At 39.8% G+C, this 17,102-nt stretch overlaps 1 protein-coding gene across 1 annotated transcript in view; it reads left to right on the top strand.

The window, feature by feature from the left end:
* The window catches only part of AXDND1 (axonemal dynein light chain domain containing 1), an 81,819-nt gene that overhangs the window by 28,408 nt on the left and 36,309 nt on the right, over positions 1-17,102 (top strand). The window contains exons 10-11 of the mRNA XM_015075520.3: positions 10,971-11,111; positions 11,806-11,910. Coding sequence (XP_014931006.1) covers positions 10,971-11,111; positions 11,806-11,910 — 246 coding nt within the window. The remainder of the gene's footprint in view (positions 1-10,970; positions 11,112-11,805; positions 11,911-17,102) is intronic.

Here is a 17,102-nt window from a genome sequence, read left to right as displayed (position 1 = left end):
TAGGTCCATTTCTGGGTTTTCTATTCTTTTCCATTTATTTATTTATTTATTTATTTATCTATCTATTTATTATACATTTTTATTTATTTATTTTTTCTGCCCCACTCTCTTCTGTTCCATTGATCTATGTGTCTGTTTTTGTGCCAGTACCCTAGTGTCTTGATGACTGCTGCTTTATAATATAGCTTGAAATCTGGAATTGTGATGCCTCTAGTTTTGTTTTTCTTTTTCAAAATTGCTTTGGCTCTTTGGGGTCTTTTCTAGTTCCATACAAGTTTTAGGATTGTTTGTTGTAACTCTGTGGGAAATGCTGGCGATATTTTGTTGGGGATTGCATTAAATGTGTAGATCACTTTGGGTAGCATAGACATTTTAACAGTGTTTGTTCTTCCAATCCATGAACATGGAATGCTTTTCCATTTCTTTGTGTCCTCTTCAATTTTTTTCGTAAGTCTTCTATAGTTTTTAGAGTGTAGACCTTTACCTCTTTGTTTAGGTTTATTCCTAGGTATCTAATTGTTTTCGGTGCAATCATAAATAGGATCGCTTCTTTGATTTCTTCTGCTGCTGCTTCGTTATTGGTATATAGAAATGTAATAGATTTCTGTATGTTTATTTCATATCCTGCGACTTCAGCAATTTTTTGGTGGAATCTTTTGGGTTTTCTTCAGAGTATCAAGAAGTCTGCAAGTCGTGAAAGTTTGACTTCTTCCTTGCTGATTTGGAGGCCTTTTATTTCTTTTTGTTGTGTGATTGCTGAGGCTAAGACTTCTAGTACTATTTAACAGTCTATTTTAATTTGATGTTTAAGTTTAAATACATTCTAAAAGTAGTACATTTTACTCCCCATACAGCATTTTATGTACTTAACATATTTTACATCTTTTTACTTTATGTGTCCCTTAGCTAATTATTGTAGATATAATTGGTTTACTGCTTTTGTATTTTAACCTTTATACTACTTTGTAAGTGATTGATCTATTACCTTTATTACATGTTTGCTTTTACCAGTGAATTTTTTTGTTTCATAAGTTTCTTCTACTGGTGGCCTTTCCTTTTCTGCTTAAAGAAGTTCCTTTAACATTTCTTGTTAAGGCCAGGTTAGTGGTGATTAACTCCTTTAACTCGTTTGCCTGGGAAACTCAGTTCAATCTGAGTGAACTCCTTTAATTCTGAGTGATAGCCTTGCTGGGTAGAGTATCCTTGGTTGTTGGTTTTTTCCTTTCAGCACTTAGAATATATCATGTCATTCTCTTCTGGCTTGCAAAGTTTCTGCTGAAAAATCAGATGATACTCTTACATGTGTTTTCTTGTACATAACTAGTTACTTTTCTCTTGCTATTTTCTTTAAACTAGTTTGCTTTCTCTTTTTTTTAGATTTATTTTTATTTATTTATTTTAGAGAGAGAGAGAACACAACTGGGAGAAAGGAAAATAAGGAGAGAGAATCTTTTTTTTAATTTATGTTTATTTTTATTTATTTTGAGAGAGAGATAGAGAGCAAACAGGGGAGGGGCAAAGAGAGAGGGAGACAGAATCCCAAGCAGGCTCTGCGCTGTCAGCACAGAGCCTGATATGGGGCTCAAACTCACAAACTGTGAGATCATGACCTGAGTCAAAGTTAAGAGTCAGACGCTCAACTGACTGAGCCACCCAGGTACCCCTTCTCTTGCTATTTTTAATATTCTCTCTTTATTTTTAGTTTTTGGAATTAAAATGCCATTAGGCATTAATATGTGCTTTGATGTGAACATCTTTGGGTTCATCTTGTTTGGGGCTGTCTATGTTTCCTGGACCTGGATGTTTGTTTCCTTTTTCAGATTAGGGAAATTTTCAACTAAATTTTCTACCCCTTTCTTTCTCTCTTTTCCTTCTGAGACCCTATAATATGAATGGTTGTGTACTCAATGTTGCTCTGGTGGTCCATTACCCTACCTCATTTTAAAAATTCTTTTCTCTTTTTGCTGTTCAGCTTAGATGATTTTCACTACCTTGTCTCTAGATCATTGACCCATTCTGTATCCTCTAATCTTTTTTTTTCTTTTTTGCATCCTCTAATCTGCTATTGATTCCCGTTAGTGTATTTTTCATTTCAGTTATTGTATTCTTCAGCTCTTATTGGTTCTTTCTTACATTTTCTATCTCTTTATTGAAATTCTTACTAAGTTCATCTACTCTTCTCTCAAGTTTGGTCAGTATCTTTATGATCATTACTTTGAACTCTTTATCAGGTAGGTTGCTTATCTCTGTTTCATTTAGTTCTTTTTCTGAGGTTTTGTCTTATTCTTTTATTTGGAACATATTCCTCTGTCTCATTATTTTGTCTAACTTTCTCTATTTTGTCTAACTTGTATGTATTAAGTAGGTCAGCTGTGTCTCCTGGCCTTGAAGAAGTGTCTTTGTGGGGCCCAGTAGCACATGGGGCCTGCTGGTCTCCTGAACCACATGATCCAGGGATGACCCTTGTGTGGACTATGTGTACCTTCTTGTTGTGATTGGGCCACAACTGCTGTGGGTGCACTGGTAAGTGGGGCTGGCACTGGTCCCTGGCACGGCCAGCTCTGAGGCCCAGTTGGACTATTGTAGACATGGCGATGGGTGGGACTGGCTCTCCCTGGAGAAGGAGTCACTTTAAAGGAATGTCTGTGCTGGCTGAGGCTAGCTGCTGGGTGTGACAGAACAGTAGTTGCTTAGGAAGACACTTGTCAGGGTAAGCAGGTTGGGCAGGGTGGATCTGGAAGGGGAGGCTGGGATAGGTTCAGTGGCGCTAACAAGGTAGATGGAGGGTGCCAGAGCCGGCATCCCCCAGTGTCAGGCCATCTCACCTGAACGAGCGGGGAGAAAGGGTGCTTTCCAGCACTTCTCTTCCTGGAGAAATTTCTTACAGACCCTTGTCCCTCTATCATATACCCTAAAATTTGTCAATAAATCTTTACTACATTCTAGGTGCTTTTCAAACTGCTGCCTTTGTGTTGGATCCTAGAGTGAGTGATATAATGTGGCAGCCCTTTAAGAACAGAGTCTCAGTTCCTATAACCCTCTAGCTCTTCCAGAGTTAAACCCTGCTGATTTTCAAAGCCAGATGTTATGGGGGTTCATTTTGCCAGTGCAGATCCCAGGGCAGGAGTTGCCCAGTGTGGGGCTTGAAGCCCTTGCTCCTCGGTGAGGGGACTTATCACACTTGTGATATCCCGCCTGCCTGTGGGGCTCTGTACCAGGGTTAGTTCCTGATGGCATCTTTGCCCCTCCTACCTGTTTATTTTATTTACGTATTTATTTATTTATTTATTTTAGAGAGAGAGGGGGAGGGGAGAGAGAGAAAACAAGCAGGGGAGGGGCAGAGAGAAAGAGAGGGAGACAGAATCTGAAGCAGGCTCCAGGCTCCAAGCTGTGAACGCAGAGCCTAATGTGGGGCTGGAACCCATGAACGATGAGATCATGACTTGATCATGATCAAGCACCCTGTGTGACTTTTTATTTATATCTTTAGCTGTTAAAGTTCTGTTCTGCTGCTTTTCTGGTCTTTCTCAGAGTAGGGTGGCACTGTATGCAGTTGCAGCCTTGGTATGTCTATGGGAGGATGTGAGTTAAGAATCTTCCTACTCTGCCATCTTACCCTCTTCACGCAGTGTTGTTATTTTTACTGGGGCAACCATGACTTTGGGTTTGCCTAGTGAATACTGATTACCATCTCCCACTCCATTCTTAGCTTATTTTGTTTATTGTTTTTCTTTGTTGCCCCTAGAGATTTCTATTTTTTCCTGCAAACCCAAGAATGCTTCAGAAAGTATGCTATGTCATGGATGTAGTTGTATTGTAATAAGAAGACCCTTCAGAGGTGACTGGGTGGCTCAGTCAGTTAAGTATTTGACTCTTGATTTCGGCTCAGGTTATGATCTCATGATGGTTCATAGGATTGAGCCCTGTGTTGGGTTCTGTATTGACAGTATAGAGTTTGCTTTGGATTCTCTCTCTCCTTCTCTCTCTGTCCCTTCCCCTCTCATGTGCTCTGTCTCAAAATAAATAAACTTTTTTTTTTTTTTTAAAGCAGACCTTTCAGACTATTTGGTCCCTCTATTTCAGGAGAAGTCTTAAAGAAGGTGTTTTTTTTTTTTTTAATTTTTTAAAATGTTTTTATTTATTTTTGAGAGAGAGAGAGAGAGAGAGAGAGAGAGAGACAGACAGACAGAACTAGTGAGGGATGGGCAGAGAGAGAGACACACACAGAATCTGAAGCAGGCTCCAGGCTCTGAGTTCTCAGAACAGAGCTTGATGCAGGGCTCGAACTCACAAGTTGTGAGATCATGACCTGAGCTGAAGTTGGATGCTTGACGACTGAGCCACCCAAGCACCCCAAGAAGGTGGTTTTTAAAATAGACACTTCCCTATGTGTGAACTGCATAAGGGTTTAAGCAACGGCTGCATAATTCTTTCTGTTATGGGTGAGAGATTAAATGGCCATTCCAACTGAAAGATATAACTCAGTGGTCTCAGGCTTAGGATATAACACCTAGGTCACTTTTATTTTTTTTCAATATATGAAGTTTATTGTCAAATTGGTTTCCATACAATACCCAGTGCTCATCCCAAAAGGTGCCCTCTTCAATACCCATCACCCACCCTCCCTCCCACCCCCCATCAACCCTCAGTTTGTTCTCAGTTTTTAAGAGTCTCTTATGCTTTGGCTCTCTCCCACTCTAACCTCTTTTTTTTTTTTTCCCTTCCCCTCCCCCATGGGTTTCTGTTAAGTTTCTCAGGATCCACGTAAGAGTGAAACCATATGGTATCTGTCTTTCTCTGTATGGCTTATTTCACTTAGCATAACACTCTCCAGTTCCATCCATGTTGCTACAAAGGGCCATATTTCATTCTTTCTCATTGCCACGTAGTACTCCATTGTGTATATAAACCACAATTTCTTTATCCATTCATCAGTTGATGGACATTTAGGTTCTTTCCATAATTTGGCTATTGTTGAGAGTGCTGCTATAAACATTGGGGTACAAGTGCCCTTATGCATCAGTACTCCTGTATCCCTTGGGTAAATTCCTAGCAGTGCTATTGCTGGGTCATAGGGTAGGTCTGTTTTTAATTTTCTGAGGAACCTCCACACTGTTTTCCAGAGCGGCTGCGCCAATTTGCATTCCCACCAACAGTGCAAGAGGGTTCCCGTTTCTCCACATCCTCTCCAGCATCTATAGTCTCCTGATTTGTTCATTTTGGCCACTCTGAGTGGCGTGAGGTGATATCTGAGTGTGGTTTTGATTTGTATTTCCCTGATGAGGAGCGACGTTGAGCATCTTTTCATGTGCCTGTTGGCCATCTGGATGTCTTCTTTAGAGAAGTGTCTATTCATGTTTTCTGCCCATTTCTTCCCTGGATTATTTGTTTTTCGGGTGTGGAGTTTGGTGAGCTCTTTATAGATTTTGGATACTGGCCCTTTGTCCGATATGTCATTTGCAAATATCTTTTCCCATTCCGTTGGTTGCCTTTTAGTTTTGTTGGTTGTTTCCTTTGCTGTGCAGAAGCTTTTTATCTTCATAAGGTCCCAGTAGTTCATTTTTGCTTTTAATTCCCTTGCCTTTGGGGATGTGTCAAGTAAGAAATTGCTATGGCTGAGGTCAGAGAGGTCTTTTCCTGCTTTCTCCTCTAGGGTTTTGATGGTTTCCTATCTCACATTCAGGTCCTTTATCCATTTTGAGTTTACTTTTGTGAATGGTGTGAGAAAGTGGTCTAGTTTCAACCTTCTGCATGTTGCTGTCCAGTTCTCCCAGCACCATTTGTTAAAGAGACTGTCTTTTTTCCATCGGATGTTCTTTCCTGCTTTGTCAAAGGTGAGTTGGCCATACGTTTGTGGGTCTAGTTCTGGGATTTCTATTCTATTCCATTGGTCTATGTGTCTGTTTTTATGCCAATACCATGCTGTCTTGATTACAGCTTTGTAGTAGAGGCTAAAGTCTGGAATTGTGATGCCTTCTGTTTGGTCTTCTTCAAAATTACTTTGGCTATTCGGGGCCTTTTGTGGTTCCATATGAATTTTAGGATTGCTTGTTCTAGTTTCGAGAAGAATGCTGGTGCAATTTTGGATTGGGATTGTGTTGAATGTGTAGATAGCTTTGGGTAGTATTGACATTTTGAAATATTTATTCTTCCAATCCATGAGCACGGAATGTTTTTCCATTTCTTTATATCTTCTTCAATGTCCTTCATAAGCTTTCTATAGTTTTCAGCATACAGATCTTTTACATCTTTGGTTAGATTTATCCGTAAGTATTTTATGCTTCTTCGTGCAATTTTGAATGGGATCAGTTTCTTTATTTGTCTTTCTGTTGCTTCATTATTAGTGTATAAGAATGCAACTGATTTCTGTACATTGATTTTGTAGCCTGAAACTTTGCTAAATTCATGTATCAGTTCTAGCAGACTTCTGGTGGAGTCTATCGGATTTTCCATGTATAATATCATGTCATCTGCAAAAAGTGAAAGCTAGACTTCATCTTTGCCAATTTTGATGCCTTTGATTTCCTTTTGTTGTCTGATTGCTGATGCTAGAACTTCCAACACTATGTTAAACAACAGCGGTGAGAGTGGACATCCCTGTCGTGTTCCTGATCTCAGGGAAAAACCTCTCAGTTTTTCCCCATTGAGGATGATGTTAGCTGTGGGCTTTTCATAAATGGCTTTTATGATCTTTAAGTATGTTCTTTCTATCCCAACTTTCTCGAGGGTTTTTATTAAGAAAGTTTGCTGAATTTTATCAAATGCCTTTTCTGCATTGATTGACAGGATCATATGGTTCTTATCTTTTCTTTTATTAATGTGATGTATCACATTGATTGATTTGCGAATGTTGAACCAGCCCTGCATCCCAGGAATGAATCCCACTTGATCATGGTGAATAATTCTTTTTATATGCTGTTGAATTCGATTTGCTAGTATCTTATTGAGAATTTTTGCATCCATATTCATCAGGGATATTGGCCTGTCTCTGTCTGGTTTAGGAATCAAAGTAATACTGGCTTCATAGAATGAGTCTGGAAGTTTTCCTTCCCCTTCTATTTCTTGGAATAGCTTGAGAAGGATAGGTATTATCTCTGCTTTAAACGTCTGGTAGAACTCCCCTGGGAAGCCATCTGGTCCTGGACTCTTATTTGTTGGGAGATTTTTGATGACTGATTCAATTTCTTCACTGGTTATGGGTCTGTTCGAGCTTTCTATTTCCTCCTGATTAAGTTTTGGAACGTGTGGGTGTTTAGGAATTTGTCCATTTCTTCCAGGTTGTCCAGTTTGTTGGCATATAATTTTTCATAGTATTCCCTGATAATTGCTTGTATCTCTGAGGGATTGGTTGTAATAATTCCATTTTCATTCATGAGTTTATCTATTTGGGTCATCTCCCTTTTCTTTTTGAGAAGCCTGGCTAGAGGTTTATCAATTTTGTTTATTTTTTCAAAAAACCAACTCTTGGTTTCGTTGATCTGCTCTACAGTTTTTTTAGATTCTATATTGTTTATTTATGCTCTGATCTTTATTATTTCTCTTCTTCTGCTGGATTTAGGCTGTCTTTGCTGCTCTGCTTCTGTTTCCTTTAGGTGTGCTGTTAGATTTTGTATTTGGGATTTTTCTTGTTTCTTGAGATAGGCCTGGATTGCAATGTATTTTCCTCTCAGGACTGCCTTCGCTGCATCCCAAAGCATTTGGATTGTTGTATTTTCATTTTCGTTTGTTTCCATATATTTTTAAATTTCTTCTCTAATTGCCTGGTTGACCCATTCATTCTTTAGTAGCGTGTTCTTTAAATTCCATGCTTTTGGAGGTTTTCCAGACTTTTTCCTGTGGTTGATTTCAAGCTTCATAGCATTGTGGTCTGAAAGTATGAATGGTATGATTTCAATTCTTGTATACTTATGAAGGGCTGTTTTGTGACCCAGTATGTGATCTATCTTGGAGAATGTTCCATGTGTACTCGAGAAAAAAGTATATTCTGTTGCTTTGGGATGCAGAGTTCTAAATAGATCTGTCAAGTCCATCTGATCCAATGTATCATTCAGGGCCCTTGTTTCTTTATTGACCGTGTGTCTAGATGATCTATCCATTTCTGTAAGTGGAGTGTTAAAGTCCCCTGCAATTACCACATTCTTATCAATAAGGTTGCTTATGTTTGTGAGTAATTGTTTTATATATTTGGGGGCTCCTGTATTCGGCGCATAGACATTTATAATTGTTAGCTCTTCCTGATGGATAGACCCTGTGATTATTATATAATGCCCTTCTTCATCTCTTGTTACAGCCTTTAATTTAAAGTCTAGTTTGTTTGATATAAGTATGGCTACTCCAGCTTTCTTTTGACTTCCAGTGGCATGATAAATAGTTCTCCATCCCCTCACTCTCAATCTGAAGGTGTCCTCAGGTCTAAAATGAGTCTCTTGTAGACAGCAAATAGATGGGTGGGTCTTGTTTTTTTATCCATTCTGATACCCTATGTCTTTTGGTTGGCGCATTTAGTCCATTTACATTCAGTGTTATTATAGAAAGATATGGGTTTAGAGTCATTGTGATGTCTGTAGGTTTCATGCTTGTAGCGATGTCTCTGGTACTTTGTCTCACAGGATCCCCCTTAGGATCTCTTGTAGGACTGGTTTAGTGGTGACGAATTCCTTCAGTTTTTGTTTGTTTGGGAAGACCTTTATCTCTCCTTCTATTCTAAGTGACAGACTTGCTGGATAAAGGATTCTCGGCTGCATATTTTTTCTGTTCATCACATGGAAGATCTCGTGCCAATCCTTTCTGGCCTGCCAAGTTTCAGTAGAGAGATCAGTCACGAGTCTTATAGGTCTCCCTTTATATGTTAGAGCACGTTTATCTCTAGCTGCTTTCAGAATTTTCTCTTTATCCTTGTATTTTGCCAGTGTCACTATGATATGTCGTGCAGAAGATCGATTCAAGTTACGTCTGAAGGGAGTTCTCTGTGCCTCTTGGATTTCAATGCCTTTTTCCCTCCCCAGATCCGGGAAGTTCTCAGCTATTATTTCTTCAAGTACACCTTCAGCACCTTTCCCTCTCTCTTCCTCCTCTGGAGTACCAATTATGCGTATATTATTTCTCTTTAGTGCATCACTTAGTTCTCTAATTTTCCCCTCATACTCCTGGATTTTTTTATCTCTCTTTTTCTCAGCTTCTTCTTTTTCCATAATTTTATCTTCTAGTTCACCTATTCTCTCCTCTGCCTCTTCAATCCGAGCCGTAGTTGTCTCAATTTTATTTTGCAGCTCATTGATACCATTTTTTAGCTCCTCCTGGCTGTTCCTTAGTCCCTTGATGTTTGTAGCAAGAGATTCTCTGCTGTCCTTTATACTGTTTTCAAGCCCAGCGATTAATTTTATGACTATTATTCTAAATTCACTTTCTGTTATATTGTTTAAATCATTTTTGATCAGTTCGTTAGCTGTTGTTATTTCCGGACGTTTTTCTGAGGGGAATTCTTCCGTTTCGTCATTTTGGATAGTCCCTGGAGTGGTGCGGGACTGTGGGGCACTTCCCCTGTGCTGTCCTGAATAACTTGCGTTGGTGGGCGGGGCCGCAGTCAGACCTGATGTCTGCCCCCAGCCCAACGTTGGGGCCACAGTCAGACTGGTGTGTGCCTTCTCTTCCCCTCTCCTAGGGGTGGGATTCACCGTGGGGTGGCATGGCCCATCTCGGCTACTTGCACACTGCCAGGCTTATGGTGCTGGGGATCTGGCGTATTAGCTGGGGTGGATCGGCAAGGTGCATGAGGGCGGGAGGAGTAGGCTCAGCTCGCTTTTCCTTCGGAGATCTGCTTCGGGAGGGACCCTGCGGCACCAGGAGGGAGTCCGACCCGCCAGAGGGATGGATCTGCAGAAGCACAGCATTGGGTGTTTACGCGGTGCAAGCAAGTTCCCTGGCAGGAACCGGTTCCCTTTGGGATTTTGGCTGGGGGATGGGCGAGGGAGACGGCGCTGGCGAGCGCTTTTGTTCCCCGCCAAGCTGAGCTCTGTCATCTGGGGCTCAACAACTCTCCCTCCCGTTGTCCTCCAGCCCTCCCGTTCTCCAAGCAGAGCTGTTAGCTTATAAACCTTCCAGATGTCAAGTCCCGCTTGCTGTCGGAACACACTTGTCCGGCCCCTCCGCTTTTGCCAGCCAGATTCGGGGGCTCTGCTTGGCCGGAGGGCCGCCCCTCCGCCCCGGCTCCCTCCTGCCAGTCCATGGAGCACGCACCGCCTCCCCGCCCTTCCTACCCTCTTCCGTGGGCCTCTCGTCTGCGCTTGGCTCCGGAGACAACGTTCAGCTAATCCTCTGGCGGTTTTCTGGGTTATTTAGGCAGGTGTAGGTGGAATCTAAGTGATCGGCAGGACACGTGGTGAGCCCAGTGTCCTCCTACGCCACCATCTTCCCAGCTGTGCCTAGATCACTTTTAATATAAATAAAGACTACTCAGCATGGTATTTGAAATTTATCATTTGTAATCCTTCCAAATATTTGGTTTCATTCAAAACTGAAAGAAATGACTTCTTTGTATTTAAGGTCTTTGTTCATTTTTAAACAGTTGGTATATTTTTACATTTACCCAACTTGAGAAAAGTGGTTTTATTCATGAATTCAACTATTTATAAAAACTCCATTGTATATAAATTCATAAGACATGGTTTTTATCCTCATAGAGTTTATAATTTAGAAGAAAAAATAAAAGAAGTCCTCATTTTGTTTTATATCTCAGTATGTTCCACATAATTATGAGTCTGGTTAAAGTCCTCCACAATTCATTTACTTGTGTGAGCATGGCAGGAAAACACAGGTTAGATCTCTTTCTTTTCCTATCTTGTTCTTTTCACATATCTTTTATGAGTGTCTGCCTATTCTTTCCTTAACATTACTTTCTCTCTCACATATTTTCTGGCTCTTTTTTTCCATTTCTTTTGCATGATACCTTGTTTTCTTTCTGTCTCATGCAGAGAGCGGTATGTACAAATGCTTGACCAGATTGCCCGGCAGATGATTGACTTCTACAAAGACATGGTAACTCAGCGAATAATGGACCAGCGCATTTTGGAAGAATTGTACAATTTTAAGAATGTTACTGAAGAACTGACCAGGTAAAATCTGTGATTATCTTAAACACAAAACACAGGCCAAAGCCATGTCTTTAAAGAGAATAAAAAACGGGGAAAGTAGAATGGTTAAAAGTGAGGACTCTTTTTTTTCTTTTGTGGGATTTAGGAAGAGAACGGAGAGGACTGGATGTAGATGTAGAGACATGGGTTACAAAGGTTAACACAAAACTAGGGCTATGCGTGTGTTTGATAGGGAAAAGACTCCTGTTCTCCTTCCAGGCCTGAGATGCTGAGATCTTAATCATGTTTACAGACAGTGCCATGATTACAGATGATAAGGTTTAAATCCCAAAGAGGAGGATAGGCATTAAGTAGCAGTCAAGGTTAGTGATCATCTAAGCTTGTGTCAAGATGATTAGTGGCAAGAATGAAAAAGATAAGATAGGCATGTCAGAAGGTAGAACGGAGCAGCCTGGTGGCCTGGCCTGTTAGTGTCTGCCTTCTCTCCATTCTGGAGGATCTCCCACATCATCTTTCTGCCCTTTCTAGCCAACCTGATTCCATTGCCAAACCTGCCCGAATTCCATCCAAATGTATGCTAGATTTCTTGATTTGGTTTCTAAGGGGTGAAAACTAGGGAGAGATGTACGCATAACTGAGAAGATTCCTGCGTATACAAATCCGATTTCCTGGAACTCTTCAACTATGAATGTAAACTTTCTTTGCTTTATTTCAGGGAGCTGTGTCTGGTTCGGGCACATGATATGAAATTAACAAAGGAAGCAGAGAAGGCCCACAGGGATTTGGCACAAGCTCTCTTAGATGCTGAAAAGAATGCTAAGTGAGTTACCAAATGTTAACCATTATGTCATCAGGCCTCACAGCTTATTTGAAGGAACAAAATTTTATAGAAACATTTGAAGTTTTTTATTACAACAGTGCCGGGAGAGATTAATATATGTAAGGAACTTTTATATATATTAACGCCTCCAGGCACCACTTAATACACATCTTGTAAATGTCTTCCTGTGTGAGTTTTCCGGGGCGTATCCCTAGAAGTGGAATTGCTAGGTCACAGGCTACGCACAGCCTTGTCTTGCTAAATGTTGCCAAATGCCGTATAAAGTAGTCGTGCCAGTGCACCTTCCTGTCGGTGTAGGAGATTTTCCTTTTGTCCATATTTTTTTTCAGTCTGATGAGTATGAATAAGTGTCTGGTTTTTGTTTTGTTTGCCACTAATTTTCCTAATTAGTAGTGTGAGTCTAGTTCTTTTTTTTTTAGATTTAAATGAATCTACTACCATCTTAGTGTTTTATCCTCTTTCTGGGGTTAGCAAACTTTTTGTGTGAAGGGTCAGATGGTGAGATACGGTTTCTGATGCAACTATGCCATCCACTCTGCCTTTGTAATCTGCACCACCATGGTGAAAAGGCAGGCAAGGACGATGCCAGGACTTGGCTGTGTTCCAATAAAACCGTTTACTGACACTGAAATTTGAATGAAAATAAAACATTTTCATGTGTCACGAAATACCGTTTTTCTATTGCTTCTTTAACCATTAAACGTATAAAAAGTAAAATAGGTAAAAAATTAAAAATCTGAAATTCTTTGCTTACGTTCTATGCAAAACACAAGCGGTGAGCTGTCTTTAACCCACAGGCTCTAGTTTGCTGAGCCTGATAATTATCATTATCAAATGATAATTTGACTGCGTTTTTAGTTTTTCTTATTTAACCGATTAAAAAGTAATATTATTATACTATCATAGAAGCAGTATTGTGCCCTGTAAGTAAAGTAGAAAATATAAGCAAGCAAAAATGAATAAAAAATATTATAGTTTCACCACCTATAGATTACCGATATACATATCTTAGTATATATTCTTTTTTTCTATGTACATGTGCACACATGCATTGTTTTAAACCAAAATTGTACTGCATATACTGTTCTACAGCCTGTTTTTGTTTTGTTTTTTCTTTTTTTTAGTCAACAGTCTACCTATTTCAGTAAAGTTTCACTTCTTCAATTACCCAGATAATATTCAAATCTTCCCAGTGTTCCCCAAAAGGTATTTTACATTGGATTGTCCAAATCAGTATCCAACCTAGGGCCACACATTGTATCTTGTTTTATATTCCTTTTAATCCAGCATAGTCTTCTGCTTTTTATGTGTGTGTGTGTGTGTGTGTGTGTGTGTGTATTGAAGAGTGACTGGCATGTCAGCAAAAACACAAATGTACACAAAATCTATATTCAAAGGTATATTCTTTCTTTTATTCTATTTTATTCCTTACTAGACTGAGAAGGATACCTTGATCATCTTTTTAGTGTTGATTTATTTATTTTGAGAGAGAGAGAGAGAGGACATGAGCATGAGTGGGGGAGGGGCAGAAAGAAGGAGAGAGAGAATCTCAAGCAGGCTCTGTGCTCTTAGCACAGAGCCTGAAGTGGGGCTCAATCTTACAAACTGTGAGATCATGACCTGAGCCGAAATCAAGAGTCAGATGCTTAACCCACTGAGCCACCCAGGTGGCCCACCTTGACCAGTTTTTGCTCACTGAATATACTACTGTTTTCTGTAGCTGATTCACCCTTCTTGTCTTAGTAGATAATTGTTCTATACTTTGTCTTCTATCCTCATTTGTCTAATAGTATCTCACCATCCTCTTTCTGAGCTGATGAACTTGCTTTCTAAAAACTAGAAGCAAGCAAGCAAACAATCAAAAAAGTAGACGCAAACAGAAGAGAACTCAAGCTCTCACCCCTACATCTACCCACGCCCTGCAGCTGTGCTCATACATTCTATCTTCCCAGCTTTTCCTGTGGATGAACTGTCTCTTCCCAAGGCAAGTCTTTCCACTTGTGTACTGTTACATCCCCACATACCTACTTGAGATATTTTCAGCAAATATTCCCTCTTTCTTCTCTATCTTTAATGTTTCCCTCTCTTCCTGATTAGTCCCATTAGTATACAAATATGCTATAATTAACACCCATCTCAAAAACAACAACCAAAAAACAAAAAGACTCCCATATCTTAAGACGGCACACGTATCCCCTTCTAGCTATGGCCCTGTTACCCTGCCCACCTCCCGTCCTCCCCCCAACCCCCGGCCATTATAGTAATCTTCTTTAAAAAATTGTCGTACTCAATATGTCCACTCCTAGTCTTCCCCTTTGTCACTTGTGAGCCCACTCCAATCAGGCTTTCACTCCTCCAACCCCACCAAAATGCACTTGTCAAAGTGACCAGTGACTTTCATGTTGTTGAGTCTGAAGGCCGCTTCTCAATTCTCATTTAACCTGACTTAACAGCAGCATTTGTCACAACTGACCAGCTGCTCTTACTTAAAACGATGTCTTTCAGTAGGTTACACTCTCCTAGTTTTCCTCTGCTTTACTATCTGCTCCTTCTTACTGATACCCCTTGCAGGTTCCTTTTCATCTCACCAATTTCCAACTGGCGAAGTGCTTGTTCCTTATTCTGTGGATCTTTTCTGTGTCCATATTTGCTTCCTAAATTACTCTCTTCATTTTCCTGGCTTCCAACGCCATCACCTGTATATACTCAGCTCACAAATACTTATCTGCAGCTTCACCCTTCTTCGCAAATCTGCACCCCTAGTTTCATTCTTTCTCCTCCTTGAATTCCAGACTTACGTATTCAACAGACTTAACACTCTGCTTAGATGCCTAATGTCCCCAACGTGTTCTTTCCCCCAAACCGACTCCTTCCACATTCTTTTCTCATTTCAGTTAATGGCAACTCCATCCTTCCAGTTTCTGGGGCCAAAATGCTTGGAGTCATTCTCTGTCCCTTTCTTTTTCTCACATCTCACACCTCTCTAGCGGCAGATCCTATCTCCTTTCATGATCTGTGCTGACTCCTCACCTCTTTCGTTTGTGCTGTCTGCATGCCTTGCCTGGGGTGTTGCGGGGACCTCTGAATCTCCTTTTTACATCTGCTGTAGTAAGCCCACCACTGTGGGCCTTTCTCCACATTCCAGCCAGTACTATTGTCAAAAACCAACTTCTGTGTTCTGTAGCCGAAATATAACTCGAAGACAAAGTTTGGGGATAAAGAGGACCGAGTTTTATTACTTTAAGGCAAAGGAGGTTAGAGCAGGCTACTGCCTTCAAAACTGTAGACCTGCCCGGGTTAAAAGGCTGATCTGGGTGGTTTCGCTAGGAATCTGGTACGTGCTGCCAGCCACGTTCCTCATGCCTTCAAGTTGATCTCATGACTAGTGCTGGTGTGGGCCATCTGAGACTTGTGACTAAGTATCAGCGTCGATAACAAGTTCTTGGGACAATGGATTCTACAGAAAAATAAGTGAAGGGAAAGAGAAGGCTTCAAGAATGAGGAAGAGAAAATTTTGTTCAGCTTGAAGTCAAACCTTGCCGAAGCATTAGTGCGTCCATCTGAATTTCCATCCATCTTTACATTTCTATGTGGTGTCAGTATTATCTATTAAAATTTGACTCAAATAGAATAATGTCATTTCTCTGCTCGAAATTCTGCAGTGGCTCCCCATCTTACAGTAAAAGGCCACATTTTAAAAACATGGCTTACAAGACTCATCCAACCAGAATTTCTCTGACTTCTCCTACTTTATTTCAGACATGTTGCCTTTGTGCTGTTCTTGAACATACCAGACAGACTTCCCCCTTGGGTCCTGGAACTCTCTTTCCCAGAGAGCTCCCTAGCTTCCTCCTTCCTTCCTTCAGACCTTGTTCCTCGCCCCCCTCCCCCCCCCATTTAAAACTGAGAGCATTTTGTGCTCTCAATCCCCTCTCCCTGATTTATTTTTATCTATTGCACTATCACTACTTAATATGTTTTCCTTTTTTCTTTATTATCTTTTCCAAATAAACTTTGTAAGGGCAAAGCTTTTGTTTTTGTTTTATTTTGTTTAGTTTTGAACAGCACCTGGCATTTGGTAGGCGCTAAACAGATATTTGTTGAATGAATTTAAAAAATAAGCTAGAACTTCCTTTGTGCTAATGTTCATTATAGGAGCAAAACATCTAAAACCAGAGAGAAAGGGAAGGAGAAGGAGAAAGAAATCTCATTTTCTTTAAAAATTGATGGTTCTGAAGTGGGACTTTTTTTGTGGTTAGAAATTTTTAGTAATACGTTTTTAAAAATAATAACCATTTGATTGAAGATTAGGAAAAACAGAAACACATAAATAAGGAAGTAAGTATCCATAATTTGTTCTCTGAGTTAAATCACTATTAATATTTTGATATATTTTCTTTTTTCTATTTCTATGTATTTTTTATATAAATGAGATCAAAATGGGTATATAATTTTATCATTTGGGTTTCTCATGTTACAACATGAAAAGTTTTCCCACGTACCAAAGTATTAACAACAGGATCTTTAATTAGCTATATCATATTTTCATCACAGAGCCATTTATTTGGCCAATCCCTTGTTGTTGGACATTGAGGTTATTTCTGAATTTTTTTCTTTTGCTATTTTAAACAAGGGTCATTAGTTACCTTTTCAAAATCAGTGTCTAACTTTCAGACAGTAACGTGTATAAATCTTAAGGGGATATAAGTTGTTGAATCTTCATATGTATATTCCCCTGTGTGACACCTAGGGTGATTAATTTTTCTTACTTACTTTGAACAAGTGGAAGTCTCCAAACAGAGAGGGCTTTCAAGAACTGATGCAGGTAGTTCCTGGCTTTCATCAAAATTAGAAGAATTCTATGTCATTGGCCTTTAATTCTTGTAGCAAAGTTAATATCCCATAGCAGGTAGTGTCTCAAATGGCTTGTGAAATGCTATCCCTTTACAACTTCTGTGTTTGCATTTAATCTCACAAGTGCTTTTAAATCCAATTTAATTGTAAACTTCGGTGTAAGTTTGGAAGGAAAAGTTATGTTCTGGTAAACATGAAGAAAAAATAGTTAAGAAAGAGGTACTTAGCGGCTCATGATTACTGGGCTTTGTGTTTAAAAATTTTTTTTTAATGTTTATTTATTTTTGAGAGACAGAGAGAGACAGAGAGCGAGCAGT

The sequence above is a fragment of the Acinonyx jubatus genome, chromosome E4 (assembly GCF_027475565.1).
Source record: "Acinonyx jubatus isolate Ajub_Pintada_27869175 chromosome E4, VMU_Ajub_asm_v1.0, whole genome shotgun sequence".
Lineage (NCBI taxonomy): Eukaryota > Metazoa > Chordata > Mammalia > Carnivora > Felidae > Acinonyx > Acinonyx jubatus.
Note: the sequence above shows the minus strand (reverse complement) of the source record. Positions and strands in the feature narration are given on the sequence as shown.